This window comes from Salmo salar, chromosome 06 (genome assembly GCF_965601325.2).
Source record: "Salmo salar chromosome 06, fSalSal1, whole genome shotgun sequence".
Classification (NCBI taxonomy): Eukaryota; Metazoa; Chordata; class Actinopteri; order Salmoniformes; family Salmonidae; genus Salmo; species Salmo salar.
In genome coordinates, this window is record NC_138296.1 from 26,532,501 (window position 1) to 26,557,649 (window position 25,149).

The 25,149-nt window shown below is 47.2% G+C and overlaps 1 protein-coding gene across 1 annotated transcript in view; it reads right to left on the bottom strand.

Annotated features, from left to right (window-relative positions):
* cep112 (centrosomal protein 112) overlaps positions 1-25,149 on the bottom strand; it is a 194,617-nt gene that overhangs the window by 53,253 nt on the left and 116,215 nt on the right. The window contains exon 21 of the mRNA XM_045720003.2: positions 20,373-20,603. Within this exon, the coding sequence (XP_045575959.2) occupies positions 20,373-20,603 (231 nt within the window). The remainder of the gene's footprint in view (positions 1-20,372; positions 20,604-25,149) is intronic.

A 25,149-nucleotide genomic window follows, 5' to 3' on the forward strand; every position in this document is an offset into this window, starting at 1 on the left:
GTCATAGCAGACGCTCTTATCCAGAACAGTTAGGGTTAAGTGCCTTGCTCAAGGGCACATAGATTAGAAGAAGAAAACTTTCGGTTACTAACCCGACGCTAGGCTACCTGCCTTCAGACAGCAAAATCTCTCTTTCTACCTCTCTCTTTCTACCTAGCTATCTCTCAGTCTCGCCAACTCAATTCCCGTCATGTTTATATATCAGGTTGAACCACTTGGGATACACTGTTGATTTTCATATTGGGCTCTCCTTTTAACTCTCTCCTTTTAAATCCTCTCTTTTAAACTCTCTCTTCTTTGAGCCTGTCTAGAGTTGTGTGGGGAGGGGAGGGTCTGTCTCACCTTTATTAAAGGGGATCAATGTGGCAGACAGGGGGTGCCAGAGGGGACAAGAGAGGGGCGCAGACAGGGGTCCATGAATGCATCTGTGTACAGATTTAGGGGGCGAGTGGGGTTGTGTATATCAGCTTCTCTGTGACAGCCGCTGACGTATTAAAGTGGTCGGACCACCTGTGGGTTGTTCCATTAGATGACCCCGGGGGTCGGACCACCTCCAGGTTGTTCCATTAGATGACCCCGGGGGTCGGACCACCTCCAGGTTGTTCCATTAGATGACCCCGGGGGTCGGACCACCTCCAGGTTGTTCCATTAGATGACCCCGGGGGTCGGACCACCTCCAGGTTGTTCCATTAGATGACCCCGGGGGTCGGACCACCTCCAGGTTGTTCCATTAGATGACCCCGGGGGTCGGACCACCTCCAGGTTGTTCCATTAGATGACCCCGGGGGTCGGACCACCTCCAGGTTGTTCCATTAGATTACCCCGGGGGTCGGACCACCTCCAGGTTGTTCCATTAGATGACCCCGGGGGTCAGACCACCTCCAGGTTGTTCCATTAGATGACCCCGGGGGTCAGACCACCTCCAGGTTGTTCCATTAGATGACCCCGGGGGTCGGACCACCTCCAGGTTGTTCCATTAGATGACCCCGGGGGTCGGACCACCTCCAGGTTGTTCCATTAGATGACCCCGGGGGTCGGACCACCTCCAGGTTGTTCCATTAGATGACCCCGGGGGTCGGACCACCTCCAGGTTGTTCCATTAGATGACCCCGGGGGTCGGACCACCTCCAGGTTGTTCCATTAGATTACCCCGGGGGTCGGACCACCTCCAGGTTGTTCCATTAGATGACCCCGGGGGTCAGACCACCTCCAGGTTGTTCCATTAGATGACCCCGGGGGTCAGACCACCTCCAGGTTGTTCCATTAGATGACCCCGGGGGTCGGACCACCTCCAGGTTGTTCCATTAGATGACCCCGGGGGTCGGACCACCTCCAGGTTGTTCCATTAGATGACCCCGGGGGTCGGACCACCTCCAGGTTGTTCCATTAGATGACCCCGGGGGTCGGACCACCTCCAGGTTGTTCCATTAGATGACCCCGGGGGTCGGACCACCTCCGGGTTGTTCCATTAGATGACCCCGGGGGTCGGACCACCTCCAGGTTGTTCCATTAGATGACCCCAGGGAAGCTTGCCTGAGCAGAGGGCTGCGGTACAAGAGACAGATGAGCTAAAAGAGGATCAATGGGACAGGAGAGCAGAGGAGGAGGAAGCGAGGAGGAGAAAGGTCTAGCTGGAGAAACCTTGTTTTAGCCATATGCAGGGCTGAGGAGAAGATGATCCTCTCTCTCCTCCTCTTCACATGTCTCTTTTCTGTTCTTTCTCCATCTCATCTTCTTCCACCTCTCTAAATGTCCCTCCAGAGTTGTGTTCAAAAGCATACTGACAGTAATCTACAACATTCTCTACAGGACAGGAGCTGTCTGCCTTGATTAATGCGATTGAGAGACCATGCGGCTCCTCTCCAACGACATCAACAACTTCCTGCCATGTCTGAGACAGAGAGCTGCAATATGTTTTTGGGGGACTGGCAAAAGTCTTTGGTCTGTCTCTTTCATCTGTCTGAGTCATTATCTCTGCTGCTGCTTCCAAGGCCCACGGCAAAGACCGGGGCCCCACGAGATGCACACACACGTATACTGTATGTATGCACGAACACAATCACCCGTAGCACACACACAACATGTTATATCCCCCCTCATCCATAAACAACACAACAGCTCTAACTTTTATCTTCACCCCCCCCCCCTTCTAAATCAGATGTTCTGCTGACACGCCTCCATCCCTGTCTGTTACTGATCCTCATCCCTCTCTGTTACTCTGAGGTGATCCTCATCCCTCTCTGTTACTCTGAGGTGATCCTCATCCCTCTCTGTTACTCTGAGGTGATCCTCATCCCTGTCTGTTACTCTGAGGTGATCCTCATCCCTCTCTGTTACTCTGAGGTGATCCTCATCCCTCTCTGTTACTCTGAGGTGATCTTCATCCCTCTCTGTTACTCCGAGGTGATCTTCCATCCCTGTCTGCTACTCTGAGGTGATCCTCATCCCTCTCTGTTACTCTGAGGTGATCCTCATCCCTCTCTGTTACTCTGAGGTGATCTTCCATCCCTGTCTGCTACTCTGAGGTGATCCTCATCCCTCTCTGTTACTCCGAGGTGATCTTCCATCCCTGTCTGCTACTCTGAGGTGATCCTCATCCCTCTCTGCTACTCTGAGGTGATCCTCATCCCTCTCTGTTACTCTGAGGTGATCCTCATCCCTCTCTGTTACTCTGAGGTGATCCTCATCCGTCTCTGTTACTCCGAGGTGATCTTCCATCCCTGTCTGCTACTCTGAGGTGATCCTCATCCCTCTCTGTTACTCCGAGGTGATCTTCCATCCCTCTCTGTTACTCTGAGGTGATCTTCCATCCCTGTCTGCTACTCTGAGGTGATCCTCATCCCTCTCTGTTACTCCGAGGTGATCTTCCATCCCTCTCTGTTACTCTGAGGTGATCCTCATCCCTCTCTGTTACTCTGAGGTGATCCTCATCCCTCTCTGTTACTCTGAGGTGATCCTCATCCCTCTCTGTTACTCTGAGGTGATTGCAGGACATCTTCTTTGATCATTCCATCCTCTGTTTTTCTATATAATCCATGACCAGGAATAATGGGATTTGGTGCATCTCCAAATGGCAGAGAACCAGACAGTGGAGAGAGGCTGTTGGTTGAGGTGGAACAACAGCACCACCATCTTCTGGCTGACAGAAGAACAGGACTCACACACTAGCTACTTCCAACCCTGTAAGACTGAGTGATACACCAGCTAAAACCCTCTAACACTGTGCTGATTACATACCCCAGTGGGTACAGTGCATTTGGAAAGTATTCAGACCCCTTGACTTTTTTAAACATTTTGTTACGTTACAGCCTTATTCTAAAATGGATTCAATAGTTTTTTCCCTCATCAATCTACACACAATACGCCATAATGACAAAGTAAAAACAGGTTTTTAGATATTTTGGGGGAAAAAAAACATGAAATAATAAATAAATATCACATAATGTCACATCTGACAGTGCATTCACGTTGCTTTTTAGTTGTCCATCAGCAATGTGACTGACCAGGAACAAACAGTGATCTCTAGTCATGGCCAATATGCCACAACGACTCTGCATTAACCTTGATGGGAAAAGACATTGTCTTAACATCCATAACTGTGTGTAACCACATTACCAGTCAGACAGTCTACTGTTCCTCTACATCTAGGACTACACATGAGAGAGAGGGAGAAAAACTCCATCTTCTAACACTGGCAACTCCATCTTCTCCTCCTTTCTTCCATCTCTCCTTCCTTCCCGCTGTCATAGCCGAGGAAACCTAAATGAACCATGGTGTTTGTGTACCACAGACCTCGGCGGGGACCGTGGAGGCCAGGTGTCATTACCGTGAGCCAGATGAGATTACAGAGAGCTACGCCAGCTAGATACACAGGGTTAACCAACACACAGACTGACACATAGGAAGACTGATTATCTCTCCCTCTCTGTCTGGGTTTTACCACGGCTGGTCTCGATGAAGGAGAGAGCAGTGGAGGAGACTGGAGCAGAAGAAAAGGGTGGAATTGGAGGAGTGTGAGGAAAGGACACACACACAAGCATGCATACAGATACACACAAGCATGCATACAAATGTGCACGCCACTCAGGTACGCACGCACACCCACAGCCCTCTGCATCAGCTACATAACAGTCATCTGTTCCCTGCTCAAGGCCTGAGTAACCATGGGTAACCACTAAAAATCCACCACTAGCAATATTCCATGATCAAGAGATAGAGAATTGAACATGAAGGGAACTATCAGCTGTAGAAGGGAATGAGGTCAACTCCAGTATACGCTAGAGTAGCCTACCTTACAGAGAATACTTAGGGCCAGTCCTTTTTCCTCACCACCAAACCTAGTACGGAAATAGCCTATAGGTCCAGAGTTTTGCTTGGTCAGAGTAAAGCCTGGTACCAGATATGTTTGTGCTGTCTTTCCCACCTCCTATGGTCCCTGGCAAGACGGCACAAACAGATCTGGGAACAGGCTAGCCAGAGTATATACTACTCTGTCTGAACATATCAAACTAACCATCCATTCACCTCCACTAGAACACCACCGTACCAGAGTATATACTACTCTGTCTGAACATATCAAACTAACCATCCATTCACCTCCACTAGAACACCACCGTACCAGAGTATATACTACTCTGTCTGAACATATCAAACTAACCATCCATTCATTACCACTAGAACACCACCGTACCAGAGTATATACTACTCTGTCTGAACATATCAAACTAACCATCCATTCATTACCACTAAAACACCACCGTACCAGAGTATATACTACTCTGTCTGAACATATCAAACTAACCATCCATTCACCTCCACTAGAACACCACCGTACCAGAGTATATACTACTCTGTCTGAACATATCAAACTAACCATCCATTCACCTCCACTGGAACACCACCGTTCCAGAGTATATACTACTCTGTCTGAACATATCAAACTAACCATCCATTCACCTCCACCGTATCAGCCCCAAACCAAACACAGATCAGAGAGGACTAATCCACTCCTGCAGTTCAAAGAATCTCTCTCTCTCTGAGTCAATACTTACTCAAGAAGAAGCCTAACAGCATTCACCTCATATCAGACCTGAGCTCTAGAAACTTTTGTTATGGGGTGTGCCGGTTAGATTTCTAGTGTTGACAGGTGGGGCAAGTGTTTGGGTGTGTGTGTGACACACAGTGTGAGTGTGTATGTGTGTGTTTGTGTGGGTGTATGAGTGTATGGGTGCGAGTGTGTGTGTGACAACGGTGTGTGTGTGAGAGACACAGTGTGGTTGTGTGTGTGTGAGAGTGCGTGTGTAGTCATTAGGGAGGGACATGGAGGGAGACAACAGAGAGCAGTTTACTATGCCTTATAGCTCAGAGTAAAACACGTTGGTGTAAAACACTGATGCACAAAATTAACTTCTGTATTGTTAACCCCTTCTGTGTGGAAAATGCCACACATAACAAAGGTCTAGACTAGGGTTGCAAAGGGAAGTTAAGCTGGGGAATTTTGCTTAAATTCATCAAAAAAGTTAGCTTATATCAGTGAATCTTTTTTGTGGGACAATTCTAGGTCTTGTGGCATATTTTGATTAAACTATCCCCCATTCAATTGAATTCCAACCCTCTGCATGTACAGTGTACTCTTCCGTCACATGTACAGCCAATTCTCAAGATTTTGCACACTAATGAGATGCTATTGAGCCCACACTACTACACTGTCTGAGCCAAGGACTACATGCTTTCTGGTAAGTTTTGATTACAATACTGGGTGGGGTGAATATATTTTTTTGACATACTATTTACTAGTTAATAAAAAATAATGTAACCTACAGCAGTGTGTTTAAATCATTTCTGACTTAATAATTTCTGCTAGTTAGTTTTTGCTACCATGTGGGTTTTAGCTGGCTTGAGCCTGCTAACTGAGGAGTGTTAATTCACCTGTTTCCATACATGTTTCATTTTAACTTCTTTGGGATAGGGGGCAGTATTTTCACGTCCGGATAAAAAAACGTACCCAATTTAATCTGGTTACTACTCCTGCCCAGAAACTAGAATATGCATATAATTAGTAGATTTGGATAGAAAACACTCTAAAGTTTCTAAAACTGTTTGAATGGTGTCTGTGAGTATAACAGAACTCATATGGCAGGCCAAAACCTGAGTAGATTCCATACAGGAAGTGCCCTGTCTGACAATTTGTTGTCCTTCTGTTGCATCTCTATCAAAATTACAGCATCTGTGCTGTAACGTGACACTTTCTAAGGCTTCCATTGGCTTTCAAAAGCCGGCAGAAAGCAGAATGTGGTGTCTGCTGTCTCTGGGCAAAGTACAACAGCAGAGTTTGTAAGTGGTCAGCCTGGGGACAGTGAGACTGAGATGCGCATTCACGAGACTTCTTCATTTTTTTTCTTTCAGCCTTTGAATGAATACAATGTTGCCCGGTTGGAATATTATCGCTATTTTACAAGAAAAATTGCAGAAAAATTGATTTTAAACAGCGTTTGACATGCTTCTAAGTATGGTAATGGAATATTTTGACATTTTTGTCACGAAATGCGCTCGCGCGTTACCCTTCGGATAGTGACCTGAACGCACGAACAAAACGGAGGTATTTGGATATAACTATGGATTATTTGGAACCAAAACAACATTTGTTGTTGAAGTAGAAGTCCTGGGAGTGCATTCTGACGAAGAACAGCAAAGGTAATCCAATTTTTCTAATAGGAATTCTGAGTTTAGTGAGCCCCAAACTTGGTGGGTGTCAAATTAGCTAGCCTGTGATGGCCGAGCTATGTACTCAGAATATTGCAAAATGTGCTTTCGCCGAAAAGCTATTTTAAAATCGGACATAGCGATTGCATAAAAGAGTTCTGTAGCTATAATTCTTCAAATAATTGTTATGTATTTTGTCAACGTTTATCATGAGTAATTTAGTAAATTCACCGGAAGTTTTCGGTGGGTATGCTAGTTCTGAACATCACATGCTAATGTAAAAAGCTGTTTTTTTATATAAATATGAACTTGATTGAACAAAACATGCATGTATTGTATAACATAATGTCCTAGGAGTGTCATCTGATGAAGATCATCAAAGGTTAGTGCTGCATTTAGCTGTGGTTTGGGTTTATGTGACATATATGCTTGCTTGGAAAATGGCTGTGTGATTATTTGTGTCTATGTACTCTCCTAACATAATCTAATGTTTTGCTTTCGCTGTAAAGCCTTTTTGAAATCGGACAATGTGGTTAGATTAACGAGAGTCTTATCTTTAAAATGGTGTAAAATAGTTGATTGTTTGAGAAAATTGAATTGTGGTATTTTAGTTGGTTTTGTATTTCGCGCCATGCGATGCCATTGGCTGTTGGCTAGGGGTTCCGCAGGCGGAACGGGGTTCCGCTAGTGGAACGTCTGTCCTCAACAGGTTAAACCATTTATCTCACAAAGGAGTTGTTTAATCTAACTGCTTAACTATTTATCTGTACATGGAATTGTATTTGGGTTTTCTTAACTCATTGAAAAAAAATATTTACAGGAAAATGCCACGGGCACTATCTGATGTGTGGAGACATTTCACTGCAGCTAATGTAGAAGACAAAGCTGTGTACATTTGCAAATACTGTGCCAAATCATATGTGAAGAATGCAGAATCATCTGGCCAAGTGCATAAAGTTTCCTCAGCGCTCACAACAAGCAACCTCTGACAAAAGTCCCTCTACTTCTATTCGAGGTGAAAATGATGAATCAGACACCTTATCGATAGCAACAGCTCATGGTCCTCTTGGAATAAGAAGTTTTTTTTTAACTCAATGGAGGAACGTAATCAGAGAAATGCTGATGAATGTCTTGCTCGAGCTGTGTATGCAACTGGTTCACCTCTGATGCGTACAGGCAATGTGTATTGGAAGAGATTTCTGAATGTTCTTCGCCCAGCATACACCCCTCCAACCAGACATGCATTATCTACTCATTTGCTGGATGCAGAGTTCAAGTGAAGGACAAGCAAATCGTAGAGAAAACAAACTGTATTGCAATCATCTCTGATGGGTGGTTGAATGTTCGTGGGCAAGGAATAATTAACTATATCATCTCCACCCCTCAACCAGTATTCTACAAAAGCACAGACACAAGGGACAACAGACACACCGGTTTCTACATTGCAAATGATCTGAAGGCAGTTATCAATGACCTTGGACCACAGAAGGTATTTGCACTGATGACAGACAATGCTGCGAACATGAAGGCTGCTTGGTCTAAAGTGGAGGAGTCCTACCCTCACATCACACCCATTGGCTGTGCTGCTCATGCATTGAATCTGCCCCTCAAGGACATCATGGAACTGAAAACAATGGATACACTCTACAAGAGAGCCAAGGAAATGGTTAGGTATGTGAAGGGTCATCAAGTTATAGCAGCAATCTACCTCCCCAAGCAAAGTGAGAAGAATAAGAGCACCACATTGAAGCTGCCCAGCAACACTCATTGGGGTGGTGTTGTCATCATGTTTGACAGTCTCCTGGGGGGGAAGGAGTCTCTCCAAGAAATGGCCATATCACAATCTGCCGATATGGACAGCCCCATCAAGAGGATCTTCCTGGATGATGTATTTTGGGAGAGAGTCGTAAGCAGCCTGAAACTCCTGAAACCTATAGCAGTAGCCATTGCACGGATTGAGGGAGACAATGCCATCCTGTCGGATGTTCAGACTCTGCTTGCAGATGTAAGAGAAGACATCCGTACTGCCCTGCCCACTTCACTGTTACTCCAAGCAGAGGAAACTGCAGTTCTGAAATACATCAAAAAGCGTGAAGACTTCTGCGTGAAGCCCATACACGCCGCAGCGTACATGTTGGACACCAAGTATGCTGGCAAGAGCATCCTGTCTGGTGCAGAGATCAATAAGGCCTATGGTGTTATCACTACTGTGTCTCACCACCTTATCCTGAATGAGGGCAAGGTTCTTGGCAGTCTGGCGAAGTACACTTCCAGGCAAGGGCTTTGGGATAGAGATGCAATATGGCAGTCGTGCCAACATATCTCATCAGCCACCTGGTGGAAGGGACTTGCATATGAGGCTTTTTCCCCTGTTGCATCCATCATCCTCTAAATCCCACTAACATCAGCCGCCTCAGAGTGCACTGGTCCTTGTTTGGGAACACACACACCAATAGAAGGGTTGAAAAATTGGTGGCCATCCGGGCAAATTTGAGGCTTTTTGAGCCTGACAACGAGCCATCCTCAACAAGGTTGGAAAGTGACAGTGAAGATGAGGCCTCAGAGTCTGATGTTCAAGAGGTGGACATTGAGGAGGTCCAGGGAGAAGACATGGAAGCCTGAGAGGAAGACAACCAAAGCTTTAGTTTCTAGACTATCATTTTACAGATGTATGTTGAAAACGTTTTTGGGAGATGCAATGGATCATTGGGGATCATTCAATATTCCCTTCCTTTTGTTGTTCAGTGAAATCATCCCATGTGAAGAGTCAACTCATTTAATTAAAGTTCAATTCGTAACTAAATAGTTTAAAAATATATATTATGGAAGGATTTAATAATTTGCAATTGTGTCTACTTATGATAAGGTAAAAGATTTATGTTTCTGCAAAAAACATCTACATTTAATTAAATGGTATTAATATTAATTTTCATATATTTCCGTTAATTCCCATATATTCCCGTTAATTCCCACTGAAAGTTTCCACCTCTGAATATTCCCCAAATTGTGCAACCCTAGTCTAGACCATGGGTACAGAACTCTTACCCTACGAGGTCCGGCGCCTGCTGGTTTTCTGTTCTACCTGATAATTAAATTCACACACCTGGTGTCCCAGGTCTAAATCAGTCCCTGATTAGAGGGGAACAATGAAAAAATGCAGTGGAACTGGCTTCAAGGTCCAGAGTTGACTTTGTGGGGTCCAGGCCAAAACCTTGCTTGACAAATAAAGTGAGACTTTGCAAGTAGCAGTTTGCAGGATGCCTTTGTATTCAACATGCATTGGAAGCTTTAACTGAGACACATAACACTACAATGTGAAACTTGTCCACTGAGGACCCTGTACGTCTTTACCTGTCTCAATACAGCAGCCTAGTTAGTGCCTTCCCTGGGGCTCAGTTGGTAGAGCATGGTGTTTGCAACGCCAGCATGGTGTGTGCAACGCCAGGGCTGTGGGTTCGATTCCCACGGGGGGCCAGTACAATTTTTTTTAAATTTTAAATAAAATAAAAAAAGATTTAAAAAATGCATGAAATTAAAATGAAATGTATGTATTCACTACTGTAAGTCGCTCTGGATAAGAGCGTCTGCTAAATGACTAAAATGTAAATGTAAAATGTAGTGAGGAAACAACAGAGTGGATAAGACAGCCAGTACATGTGTGTGTGTGTGTGTGTGAGAGAGACACACGAGAGAGAGAGAGAGAGAGAGAGAGAGAGAGAGAGAGAGTGTGTTGGTGTGTGCGTCCGTCGTGAGAGGGTCTCTGTCTGTGTATGTGTGTGTGTTCTCGGAAACACCTTTCGCCTTTTCTAAAAATCGTCATAGCCCCTAACTCTGGTAAGGCAAGCTCTTTCTAGGAAGCCCTGATACTCTTTGCTTTGCCATGACTTGAAGGCTTGAAGAGAGAGGAAGAGGTTAAGAGAGGGAGGGATAGAGGGAGGTAAATAAGAGAACCAGATAAGGTTAAGTGAGAGGCAGAAGACCTCCTCTGAGCAGCCCAGAGCAGAGGCAGCGTTATCAGGCACACAGAAGCTTCACAGGCCACTCTGTGGGGCTGCACGTGTGTGTGTGTGTGTGTGTGTGTGTGTGTGTGTGTGTGTGTGTGTGTGTGTGTGTGTGTGTGGGGGGGGGGGAGGCTTTATGGACACACACAGTGGCAGATAAACCTCAATAGCAGCCAAACAGTGAAATACCCCCAACTACTCTCTCGTTCTCCAATATCTCCCCATGTCTCTCTTTCCCATTCTTTCTGGGGAGTTAAAACAATCTTCATACGTGATCTTATCTCCTCTAAAATACTGTTTCTCATTATTTCATTCCCCAGCTTTCTCTCTCTCAAACACATGCTTCTTTGATGAGAATCCATTCATGGATTTAATGGATTTCTCCTGCCTTTACCCTGGGATCTAGGAGATGCCTTCAAACAGTCCACCCGGCCCAGGCTTCAAGCTTCAACACCGACCGGGCTGGGGCAGATTGCAAAGGACAGCGTTTTTCTGCCTCGGCATCAAAAGAATAAGACATTTCAGCTCAGAAAACCGCCTGCCCAGTCAATATGGATCTGAAACTGGCCAACTTCAATCCCACATGAAATGACTGCCATGAAACAGCACTGGAACTTGTCATTTTTCTCACCCATCATTCCTATATCAAACTTTTGGTGATAAAAAGGGGAAAAAAGTTTCCTATGTAACTTTCGCCTAACGTTTGCGCTTTCTTCTGACCCTCTGTGTGCATTTCCAGCTAAAAAGGACCAACTGGATTTTGGGCTGAAACTCATCAGTTCTCTTTAAAGAAAAGTATGCCACATATCTATCACATTGCAGATGGTGGATGAACCTAGTTCAACTCTGCTCACAATTTGTTGGACATCAGACCCTCTGACATCTGCAGGTCATCATAATATCATCCTGACGTCTCAGATGGAAAATAGGAGGGAAGAAAAAAACGTCAAAATGAGTTACGGCTGGTAAACAACTTTTACGTGTCTGGTGTGATTGGTTTAATGCGAGGGGAAGAGAAACAGACAGGAAAAGAGGCGTTCCTTCATACTTCATATACTATAAAGTCATGCACTCTCTCAACAACTGTCATTCTCTCCCATACAAACTATTCTATGTGGATCCAAAATGGCGCTGGGTGCCCTGGCGGTCCCTGCATTCCAGGCCTAATGCGGTGCAGCTGGGCTGGGGCCTAATGAAAGAGAGGCTCTTTGATGGGCCTGGTCAAGATTAGGCTCTGATCAACACCACCTTCCCCAGGCTTCCTGCTCAACCTGCACAGGATTATGGGTGATTTCCCAGCCCTGGGCTGTATTAAGTGCAATGGAGGGGCTATTAGACATAATGAACAGGGGCTGGGAGGGACTACTAGACATAATGAACAGGGGCTGGGAGGGACTATTAGACATAATGAACAGGGGCTGGGAGGGACTATTAGACATAATGAACAGGGGCTGGGAGGGACTACTAGACATAATGAACAGGGGCTGAGAGGGACTATTAGACATAATGAACAGGGGCTGGGAGGGACTACTAGACATAATGAACAGGGGCTGGGAGGGACTACTAGACATAATGAACAGGGTCTGGGAGGGACTACTAGACATAATGAACAGGGGCTGGGAGGGACTACTAGACATAATGAACAGGGGCTGGGAGGGACTACTAGACATAATGAACAGGGGCTGGGAGGGAATACTAGACATAATGAACAGGGGCTGGGAGGGACTACTAGACATAATGAACAGGGGCTGGGAGGGACTACTAGACATAATGAACAGGGGCTGGGAGGGACTACTAGACATAATGAACAGGGGCTGGGAGGGACTACTAGACATAATGAACAGGGGCTGGGAGGGACTACTAGACATAATGAACAGGGGCTGGGAGGGACTACTAGACATAATGAACAGGGGCTGGGAGGGACTACTAGACATAATGAACAGGGGCTGGGAGGGACTACTAGACATAATGAACAGGGGCTGGGAGGGACTACTAGACATAATGAACAGGGGCTGAGAGGGACTACTAGACATAATGAACAGGGGCTGAGAGGGACTACTAGACATAATGAACAGGGGCTGGGAGGGACTATTAGACATAATGAACAGGGGCTGGGAGGGACTACTAGACATAATGAACAGGGGCTGGGAGGGACTACTAGACATAATGAACAGGGGCTGGGAGGGACTACTAGACATAATGAACAGGGGCTGGGAGGGACTACTAGACATAATGAACAGGGGCTGGGAGGGAATACTAGACATAATGAACAGGGGCTGGGAGGGACTACTAGACATAATGAACAGGGGCTGGGAGGGACTACTAGACATAATGAACAGGGGCTGGGAGGGACTACTAGACATAATGAACAGGGGCTGGGAGGGACTACTAGAAGCCTGTGTTTCAGACATAAAGAAGTGGATGGCTGCAAACTTTCTACTTTTAAACTCGGACAAAACAGAGATGCTTGTTCTAGGTCCCAAGAAACAAAGAGATCTTCTGTTGAATCTGACAATTAATCTGGATGGTTGTACAGTCGTCTCAAATAAAACTGTGAAGGACCTCGGCGTTACTCTGGACCCTGATCTCTCTTTTGAAGAACATATCAAGACTGTTTCAAGGATAGCTTTTTTCCATCTACGTAACATTGCAAAAATCAGAAATTTTCTGTCCAAAAATGACGCAGAAAAATTAATCCATGCTTTTGTTACTTCTAGGCTGGACTACTGCAATGCTCTACTTTCCGGCTACCCGGATAAAGCACTAAATAAACTTCAGTTAGTGCTAAATACGGCTGCTAGAATCCTGACTAGAACCAAAAAATTTGATCATATTACTCCAGTGTTAGCCTCCCTACACTGGCTTCCTGTTAAGGCAAGGGCTGATTTCAAGGTTTTACTGCTAACCTACAAAGCATTACATGGGCTTGCTCCTACCTATCTTTCCGATTTGGTCCTGCCGTACATACCTACACGTACGCTACGGTCACAAGACGCAGGCCTCCTAATTGTCCCTAGAATTTCTAAGCAAACGGCTGGAGGTAGGGCTTTCTCCTATAGAGCTCCATTTTTATGGAATGGTCTGCCTACCAATGTGAGAGACGCAGACTCAGTCTCAACCTTTAAGTCTTTACTGAAGACTTATCTCTTCAGTAGGTCCTATGATTAAGTATAGTCTGGCCCAGGAGTGTGAAGGTGAACGGAAAGGCTGGAGCAACGAACCGCCCTTGCTGTCTCTGCCTTGCCGGTTCCCCTCTTTCCACTGGGATTCTCTGCCTCTAACCCTTTTACAGAGGCTGAGTCACTGGCCTACTGGTGTTCTTCCATGCCGTCCATGGGAGGGGTGCGTCACTTGAGTGGGTTGAGTCACTGACGTGGTCTTCCTGTCTGGGTTGGCGCCCCCCCCCCCCCCCCCTTGGGTTGTGCCATGGCGGAGATCGTTGTGGGCTATACTCGGCCTTGTCTTAGGACGGTAAGTTGGTGGTTGGAGACATCCCTCTAGTGGTGTGGGGGCTGTGCTTTGGCAAAGTGGGTGGGGTTATATCCTGCCTGTTTGGCCCTGTCCGGGGGTATCATCGGATGGGGCCACAGTGTCTTCTGATCCCTCCTGTCTCAGCCTCCAGTATTTATGCTGCAGTAGTTTATGTGTCGGGGGGCTAGGGTCAGTCTGTTACATCTGGAGTATTTCTCTTGTCTTATCCGGTGTCCTGTGTGTATTTAAATATGCTCTCTCTAATTCTCTCTTTCTCTCTTTCTGTCTTTCTCTCGGAGGACCTGAGCCCTAGGACCATGCCTCAGGACTACCTGGTATGATGACTCCTTGCTGTCCCCAGTCCACCTGGCCGTGCTGCTGCTCCAGTTTCAACTGTTCTGCCTGCGGCTATGGAACCCTGACCTGTTCACCGGACGTGCTTGTTGCACCCTCGACAACTACTATGATTATTATTATTTGACCATGCTGGTCATTTATGAACATTTTAACATTTTAACATTTTGACCATGTTCTGTTATAATATCCACCCTGCACAGCCAGAAGAGGACTGGCCACCCCTCATAGCCTGGTTCCTCTCTAGGTTTCTTCCTAGGTTTTTGGCCTTTCTAGGGAGTTTTTCCTAGGGAGTTTTTCCTAGCCACCGTGCTTCTTTCACATGCTTTGCTTGCTGTTTGGGGTTTTAGGCTGGGTTTCTGTACAGCACTTTGAGAATATCAGCTGATGTACGAAGGGCTATATAAAAATAAATTTGATTTGATTTGATTTGATACTAGACATAATGAACAGGGGCTGGGAGGGACTACTAGACATAATGAACAGGGGCTGGGAGGGACTACTAGACATAATGAACAGGGGCTGGGAGGGACTACTAGACATAATGAACAGGGGCTGGGAGGGACTACTAGACATAATGAACAGGGGCTGGGAGGGACTATTAGACATAATGAACAGGGGCTGGGAGGGACTACTAGACATAATGAACAGGGGCTGGGAGGGACTACTAGACATAATGAACAGGGGCTGGGAGGGACTACTAGACATAATGAACAGGGGCTGGGAGGGACTACTAGACATAATGAACAGGGGCTGGGAGGGACTACTAGACATAATGAACAGGGGCTGGGAGGGACTACTAGACATAATGAACAGGGGCTGGGAGGGACTATTAGACATAATGAACAGGGGCTGGGAGGGACTAGACATAATGAACAGGGGCTGGGAGGGGCTATTAGACATAATGAACAGGGGCTGGGAGGGACTATTAGACATAATGAACAGGGGCTGGGAGGGACTACTAGACATAATGAACAGGGGCTGAGAGGGACTACTAGACATAATGAACAGGGGCTGGGAGGGACTACTAGACATAATGAACAGGGGCTGGGAGGGACTACTGGACATAATGAACAGGGGCTGGGAGGGACTACTAGACATAATGAACAGGGGCTGGGAGGGACTACTAGACATAATGAACAGGGGCTGGGAGGGACTACTAGACATAATGAACAATGGGCTGGGAGGGACTACTAGACATAATGAACAGGGGCTGAGAGGGACTATTAGACATAATGAACAGGGGCTGGGAGGGACTATTAGACATAATGAACAGGGGCTGGGAGGGACTATTAGACATAATGAACAGGGGCTGGGAGGGACTATTAGACATAATGAACAGGGGCTGGGAGGGACTACTAGACATAATGAACAGGGGCTGGGAGGGACTACTAGACATAATGAACAGGGGCTGGGAGGGACTATTAGACATAATGAACAGGGGCTGGGAGGGACTATTAGACATAATGAACAGGGGCTGGGAGGGACTATTAGACATAATGAACAGGGGCTGGGAGGGACTATTAGACATAATGAACAGGGGCTGGGAGGGAATACTAGACATAATGAACAGGGGCTGGGAGGGTGATGTCAGTCACGTCAGTCAGTTGATGTCAGTCAGTCAAATAATGTCAGTCAGATGATGTCAGTCAGTCAGTCAGTCAGTCAGATGATGTCAGTCAGTCAGTCAGATGATGTCAGTCAGTCAGTCAGATGATGTCAGTCAGTCAGATGATGTCAGTCAGTCAGATGATGTCAGTCAAATGACGTCAGTCAGATGATGTCAGTCAGATGATGTCAGATGATGTCAGTTAGTCAGTCAGATGATGTCAGCTAGTCAGTTAGATGATGTCAGCTAGTCAGTTAGATGATGTCAGCTAGTCAGTTAGATGATGTCAGCTAGTCAGTTAGATGATGTCAGCTAGTCAGTTAGATGATGTCAGTCAGATGATGTCAGTTACTCAGTCAGTTAGATGATGTCAGTTACTCAGTCAGTTAGATGATGTCAGTCAGATGAAGTCAGTTACTCAGTCAGTCAGATGATGTCAGTCTGTTAGATGATGTCAGTCAGTCACTGAGGGGTGAGATAAGGAGTGTCAAACTCAGACATCGGCGACACACTGTAGCCAAACCATAATCTGTAGCACTGCCAAACCCAGGCCCTCCGCTCTGCTTCTCTCACCACACACACACACACACACACACACACACACACACACACACACACACACACACACACACACACACACACACACACACAACAACTTTAAAATGAAGATTCATCTGTTACAGCTTTAAAATGAAGATTCATCTATTACAGCTTTTAAAATGAAGATTCACCTGTTACAGCTTTAAAAAGGAAGATTCATCTGTTACAACTTTAAAATGAAGATTCATCTGTTACAGCTTTAAAATGAAGATTCATCTGTTACAGCTTTAAAATGAAGATTCATCTGTTACAGCTTTTAACACTAGAACTGCTAAAGCAGTCATTTTGACTGCTCATTATTTATTTATTTTTATTGCTCTGCTATTTTTTAACTCAAGCCCCTGTCCGTCCTTGACTTTTCCTAAATAAGTCTATATGGCAATTGTTAGAATCTTAATATCACAAACAGAATTGAAGTTATAACCAGTTTTAGGAGGTCATGTTCTTTTTTTGCCCCTCCTTCTCCCGACAGTAGGGTCTGCTCCGCCCCTTCTCCCAACTGTAGGGCCAGCTCCGCTCCTTCTCCCAACAGTGGGGCCAGCTCCGCTCCTTCTCCCGACAGTGGGGCCAGCTCCGCTCCTTTTCCCAACAGTGGGGCCAGCTCCGCTCCTTCTCCCAACAGTGGGGCCAGCTCCACTCCTTCTCCCAACAGTGGGGCCTGCTCCACTCCTTCTCCCAACAGTAGGGCCTGCTCTGCTCCTTCTCCCAACAGTGGGGCCTGCTCCACTCCTTCTCCCAACAGTAGGGCCTGCTCCGGTCCTTCTCCCAACAGTAGGGCCTGCTCCGGTCCTTCTCCCAACAGTAGGGCCTGCTCCGGTCCTTCTCCCAACAGTAGGGCCTGCTCCGGTCCTTCCGACAGTTGAAACTGCCGTGCCCAGCTGATAATCCCCCCGACAATTGCCTTAAAACCTAACCTAAACTATACCGAAACTAATTTAAACACATATAACAGATGAAATACATTAAGTAAAGTATGATGGGGAGAATGGGTGAGTTGATGAGTGAGGGAAAGCGAAAGAAGCATAATTGTGTAATCACCAATTGTGAATGAAGAACAGGGCAGGCAATTCTATTGTATTGATCCATTCTAATTATGGAGCTAATCTTAAAATGGTATGTACCCTCTATCAGAGACGCTTTGCTTTTTAACACCACACTCCAAAGAGCAAGTCCTGCAGGCTCTAGTTTTGTCTTATCTTGATTATTGTCTGTTCGTGTGGTCCAGTGCTGCAAGGAAAGACCTAGTTAAGCTGCAGCTGGCCCAGAACATAGCAGCACGTCTTGCTCTTCATTGTAATCAGAGGGTTGATATAAATACTATGCATGCCAGTCTCTCTTGGCTAAGAGTTGAGGAGAGACTGACTGCATCACTTCTTTCTATAAAAAAGTTTGAAAATCACAAATTGTTTGCATTGTCAACTTACACACAGCTCTGCCACACAGACTTACCCCACCAGACATGCCACCAGGGGTCTTTTCACAGTCCCAAAATCCAGAACAAATTCAGGAACGCGTACAGTATAATATAGAGCCATTATTGCATGGATCTCCGTTCCATCTCAAACAGATAAAGCAACACCTCACGTCACAACACCTCCCCCTATTTGACCTAGATAGTTTGTGTGTATGTGTTGATATGTTGGCTACGTGTGCCTTTGTTTAAATGTATGTAGTTCTGTCCTTGAGCTGTTCTTGTCTATTAATATTATGTATTATGTCATGTTTCGTTTGGACCCCAGGAACAGAGGCTGCTGCTTTTGCAACAGCTAATGAGGATCCTAATAAAATACCAAAAATACCAAAAGCAGACTATTCAGCGAGAGCATGCGTAATTGTACATGCTGAACCGCTTTCAATCTCTGGGAAAATATCCACGAAGGAGCAGGTGTCAGAGAATGTGGTGTTTGAGGCCTGTGGAACCTGAGGTTGGCAAGAGCAGCGTCTCCGTGGACTATTTCTTCACTCCACCGTCATTGGTCAACAAGTTGCTTACAAAGAAACAAGTCTGGCCGGCACCATGAACACAGTGAGGCGGGAGCTCCCTCCCTCTGCGCAAAATAAGGCACCTGCACAGCCGTGACAACTGTGCTGAAGCAGACTATTTAGCAAGACACAATCAAGAGAAAACAGCAGACTATTTCATACTGTAACCAAACAAATGTTGTGTCAAGCAAGTGAAAGTTACAAAAATAGCATTTGACTGTGTCTTTTGACCGTGCTTCTTGGTGGTTGGGGTAAATATACCTTTTTATTGTTGTTATAAAAATAAGCTGTTTCCCTGTTACAAAGCATATGCTTTCTCTTTCATTGTGGTAACAAAGGTACTCCACAAATAAAATTGATTGAACACTTGAATTTTGGCGTTTCTTTGTTTTTACATATAGCCTACAGTAACATAAACTAATGAAAATGCCATTGTGTTATTTGAAATCAAATACAACTCATTGTAATGTTAGCCAAGGCCATCATAAACACAACCACATTATTATTTTTGCTATAGCATATATGAAATATATGAATTCCACTGTTAGAATGTTGCAGTCAGAATGACATTAGCTTAAAGGGGGGGTCCATGGACACCCAGCAGACCTAGTGTTAAAAGCTTCCATCTGATAAGCACTCTATTATGTCCTACATACCAATAACAGGACACATCTGGTATACTGGAGCATAACTGATTCTCCATTTGTATACCACCCTCCTCTGTACCCTGGTCTTCTCTACTGGGTGTGCCATAGAGGGGTGGAAGACTATGAAAAGAGGACAGAGGGTGGAAATGGAGGAGAAGAGGGAGGATGTCCTTGACTTGTGGCGGTGCTATGTCCCTAGCCTAACCCATCCCACCACCCACCTTATCCTGGGCTCTCTCTTCCCTTCTCCCCTGGCAGTGCCATGTCCCAACCCTGACCCATCACCCACCTTATCCTGGGCTCTCTCTCTCTTCCCTTCTCCCCTGGCAGTGCCATGTCCCAACCCTGACCCATCACCCACCTTATCCTGGGCTCTCTCTCTCTTCCCTTCTCCCCTGGCAGTGCCATGTCCCAACCCTGACCCATCACCCACCTTATCCTGGGCTCTCTCTCTCTTCCCTTCTCCCCTGGCAGTGCCATGTCCCAACCCTGACCCATCACCCACCTTATCCTGGGCTCTCTCTCTCTTCCCTTCTCCCCTGGCAGTGCCATGTCCCAACCCTGACCCATCACCCACCTTATCCTGGGCTCTCTCTCTCTTCCCTTCTCCCCTGGCAGTGCCATGTCCCAACCCTGACCCATCACCCACCTTATCCTGGGCTCTCTCTCTCTTCCCTTCTCCCCTGGCAGTGCCATGTCCCAACCCTGACCCATCACCCACCTTATCCTGGGCTCTCTCTCTCTTCCCTTCTCCCCTGGCAGTGCCATGTCCCAACCCTGACCCATCACCCACCTTATCCTGGGCTCTCTCTCTCTTCCCTTCTCCCCTGGCAGTGCCATGTCCCAACCCTGACCCATCACCCACCTTATCCTGGGCTCTCTCTCTCTTCCCTTCTCCCCTGGCAGTGCCATGTCCCAACCCTGACCCATCACCCACCTTATCCTGGGCTCTCTCTTCCCTTCTCCCCTGGCAGTGCCATGTCCCAACCCTGACCCATCACCCACCTTATCCTGGGCCAGTTGTCTCTCGGCCTTGTGGCTCGTCTCCAGCTCCAGGCGGATGTGGTCCATCTCGGCTCTCAGCCTGCCCAGGGAGGCCTCCTGGTCCTGGGCCGCGCGCTGCCTCTCCTCCTCCCTGAGCACCCCCAGCTCCAGCAGCTGCTGCTTCCTCTGGCTGTGGGCCTGCTGCAGCTCATCCCTCAGAGAGGACACCTGCTCCTCCAGGTCAGAGATGACCTGGGGTCAGGGAGATACACAGGTACACTCACGTCAGGAAAGAGGTAGCACACTAAGACACTACTGTTTGGAGACACTAATAAGTCATGTCCTGCCGTGGTATTGGCAGAACAACTGCAACACTGTAAGTGCCACACTGGGCTTGTTCGTCTCCTAGCAAATGTTTGTCAGATCAGTGGTACAGAGTATTTAAAAAGTTACTTTTTAGTGCCCACAACTTTTAACAATTCATGTGCAGCACATACATATACACACATACATACACACACACATATATACACACACACACACACACACACAAGTGGGTATGACACCCAATCTCAGGGTCAGTCAGTGACACCCGTCTCATCTGGCCCACTCTTTCAACATTAAAAGCTCTGATCAGAACTAAAACAGTGAGGGAGTATTCCAGGATGACGTGGAATGGAACAGCGAGGCCGGGGGAATCCCAGTTTGGGCTGGGAATAGAGAGGAGAGGAGCAACAACAAGCACAGGGAATGCCAGAGTGTCTGCCCGCTCAGCCAGCTCGGCAGGAAGGGAACACACACACCCGTCCCTCTGATCTGAGTCACACAGGCTAGGCAGGGCCCACATCAAAGAGGAGGCATTCCACTAAGGTCAGCGGTCTGATTTAATGAGAGAAATTAGCCTAAATCAAAGGTCACTCAGTCAGGAGGAAAATGGGCACCGCTGCCATGTCTCATTTCAGGAAGTACAGAGAAGAGACTAGTCAGAGAACTAGAGCAGGAGGTGTGTGTGTGTGTGTGTGTGTGTGTGTGTGTGTGTGTGTGTGTGTGTGTGTGTGTGTGTGTGTGTGTAAATCAAGCCGGCCTCAGGGAAACGTTTAGGGCTGTAGTTGACAGGGACCTCCATTTGGAAGTCAATCTGTGGTTTGTGCGTGTGTAATGGGGATTGTGTGTTCTACCGAGTGTGCACGCCTGCAGATGTGTGTGTGTGTGTGTGTGTGTACAAGCCTGTGTGTGCATGCTTTCGTGTGTGTGTGTGTGTGTGTGTGTGTGTGTGTGTGTGTGTGTGTGTGTGTGTGTGTGTGTGTGTGTTCGCCTGCAGATGTGTGTGCTGGCTTATGTAGGGGCTGCAGTGCAGAGATGGACTGACCCCTCTCCTGACCCCTCTTCCTTTGAACTGATCTACAGCTTTGACTTTGCCCCAGCACAGCTCTTTGATTCAGATTGCTGCCAGAGAGAGCAGCATTACAGCCACATTACATTACAGGAATGCTAATGACCAAGCCAACCGCATTTAAACAGACATTAACTAACAGGCAGTTAGGCAGCTTCTGGACTGGCATGGAATTATTGACCTGTAGTATGTATGTGAATAGAGCTAGATATTATGGAGGAATGTGAGAGATTGAGAGAGGGGGGAGGCAAAGAGAGAGAGGGAGGAGGGAGGGAGAGATTGAGAGAAGGGGGTGACAGAGAAAGAAAGAGAGAATGGGAAGGCAGAGAGAGATATAGATAGAGATGGAGACAGTGAGATAGATAGAGAGAGAGATATAGAGGAAGAGAGATAGATATAGAGAGATTGATATATATATCTATAGAGAGAGAGATATAGATAGAGACAGTGAGATATATATATATAGAGAGAGATAGATATAGAGAGATATATAGATAGAGACAGTGAGATATATATACTGCTCAAAAAAATAAAGGGAACACTTAAACAACACAATGTAACTCCAAGTCAATCACACTTCTGTGAAATCAAACTGTCCACTTAGGAAGCAACACTGATTGACAATAAATTTCACATGCTGTTGTGCAAATGGAATAGACAACAGGTGGAAATTATAGGCGATTAGCAAGACACCCCCAATAAAGGAGTGGTTCTGCAGGTGGGGACCACAGACCACTTCTCAGTTCCTATGCTTCCTGGCTGATGTTTTGGTCACTTTTGAATGCTGGCGGTGCTTTCACTCTAGTGGTAGCATGAGACGGAGTCTACAACCCACACAAGTGGCTCAGGTAATGCAGCTCATCCAGGATGGCACATCAATGCGAGCTGTGGCAAGAAGGTTTGCTGTGTCTGTCAGCGTAGTGTCCAGAGCATGGAGGCGCTACCAGGAGACAGGCCAGTACATCAGGAGATGTGGAGGAGGCCGTAGGAGGGCAACAACCCAGCAGCAGGACCGCTACCTCCGCCTTTGTGCAAGGAGGAGCAGGAGGAGCACTGCCAGAGCCCTGCAAAATGACCTCCAGCAGGCCACAAATGTGCATGTGTCTGCTCAAACGGTCAGAAACAGACTCCATGAAGGTGGTATGAGGGCCCGACGTCCACAGGTGGGGGTTGTGCTTACAGCCCAACACCGTGCAGGACGTTTGGCATTTGCCAGAGAACACCAAGATTGGCAAATTCGCCACTGGTGCCCTGTGCTCTTCACAGATGAAAGCAGGTTCACACTGAGCACATGTGACAGACGTGACAGTCTGGAGACGCCGTGGAAAATGTTCTGCTGCCTGCAACATCCTCCAGCATGACCGGTTTGGCGGTGGGTCAGTCATGGTGTGGGGTGGCATTTCTTTGGGGGGCCGCACAGCCTTCCATGTGCTCGCCAGAGGTAGCCTGACTGCCATTAGGTACCGAGATGAAATCCTCAGACCCCTTGTGAGACCATATGCTGGTGCGGTTGGCCCTGGGTTCCTCCTAATGCAAGACAATGCTAGACCTCATGTGGCTGGAGTGTGTCAGCAGTTCCTGCAAGAGGAAGGCATTGATGCTATGGACTGGCCCGCCTGTTCCCCAGACCTGAATCCAATTGAGCACATCTGGGACATCATGTCTCGCTCCATCCACCAACGCCACGTTGCACCACAGACTGTCCAGGAGTTGGCGGATGCTTTAGTCCAGGTCTGGGAGGAGATCCCTCAAGAGACCATCCGCCACCTCATCAGAAGCATGCCCAGGCGTTGTAGGGAGGTCATACAGGCACGTGGAGTCCACACACACTACTGAGCCTCATTTTGACTTGTTTTAAGGACATTACATCAAAGTTGGATCAGCCTGTAGTGTGGTTTTACACTTTAATTTTGAATGTGACTCCAAATCCAGACCTCCATGGGTTGATAAATTGGATTTCCATTGATTATTTTTGTGTGATTTTGTTGTCAGCACATTCAACTATGTAAAGAAAAAAGTAATTAATAAGATTATTTCATTCATTCAGATCTAGGATGTGTTATTTTAGTGTTCCCTTTATTTTTTTGAGCAGTGTATATAGAGAGAGATATATAGATAGAGACAGTGAGATAGATATAGAAAGAGATTGAGAGAAGAGAGAGAAGGGGGAGGCAGAGAGAAGAGAGAGAGAAAGAAGGGGAGGCAGAGAGAAGAGAGAGAAGGGGAGGCAGAGAGAAGAGAAAGAGAAGGGGAGGCAGAGAGAAGAGAAAGAGAAGGGGAGGCAGAGAGAAGAGAGAGAGAAGGGGAGGCAGAGAGAAGAGAAAGAGAGAAGGGGAGGCAGAGAGAAGAGAAAGAGAGAAGGGGAGGCAGAGAGAAGAGAAAGAGAAGGGGAGGCAGAGAGAAGAGAAAGAGAGAAGGGGAGGCAGAGAGAAGAGAAAGAGAGAAGGGGAGGCAGAGAGAAGAGAGAGAGAGAGAGAAGGGGAGGCAGAGAGAAGAGAGAGAGAGAAGGGGAGGCAGAGAGAAGAGAGAGAGAGAGAGAAGGGGAGGCAGAGAGAAGAGAAAGAGAGAAGGGGAGGCAGAGAGAAGAGAGAGAGAGAGAGAAGGGGAGGCAGAGAGAAGAGAGAGAGAGAGAGAAGAAAGAGAGAGAAGGGGGAGGCAGAGAGAAGAAAGAGAGAGAAGGGGGAGGCAGAGAGAAGAAAGAGAGAGAAGGGGGAGGCAGAGAGAAGAGAGAGAAAAGGGGGAGGCAAGCAAAGAGAGAGAGAAGGGGGGAGAGAGAGAGAGCGAGAGAGAGAAGGGGGAGAGAGAGAGAGTGAGGAGGGAGAGGCAGAGAGAGAGAATAGGGGCAGAGACCCCCTCTACTGTCCCATCCCCTCTCTCTCCAGACACCCTCTCCTGTCCCTTCCCCCCCTCTCTCTCCACAGACCCCCTCTACTGTCCCTTCCCCTCTCTCTACAGACCCCCTCTACTGTCCCTTCCCCTCTCTCTCCACAGACCCCCTCTACTGTCCCTTCCCCTCTCTCTACAGACCCCCTCTACTGTCCCTTCCCCTCTCTCTCCACAGACACCCTCTACTGTCCCCTCCCCTCTCTCTCTCCACAGACCCCCTCTACTGTCCCTTCCCCTCTCTCTCTCCACAGACACCCTCTACTGTCCCTTCCCCTCTCTCTCTCCACAGACACCCTCTACTGTCCCTTCCCCTCTCTCTCTCCACAGACCCCCTCTACTGTCCCTTCCCCTCTCTCTCTCCACAGACACCCTCTACTGTCCCTTCCCCTCTCTATCCACAGACCCCCTCTACTGTCCCTTCCCCTCTCTCTCTCCACAGACCCCCTCTACTGTCCCTTCCCCTCTCTCTCCACAGACACCCTCTACTGTCCATTCCCCTCTCTCCACAGACCCCCTCTA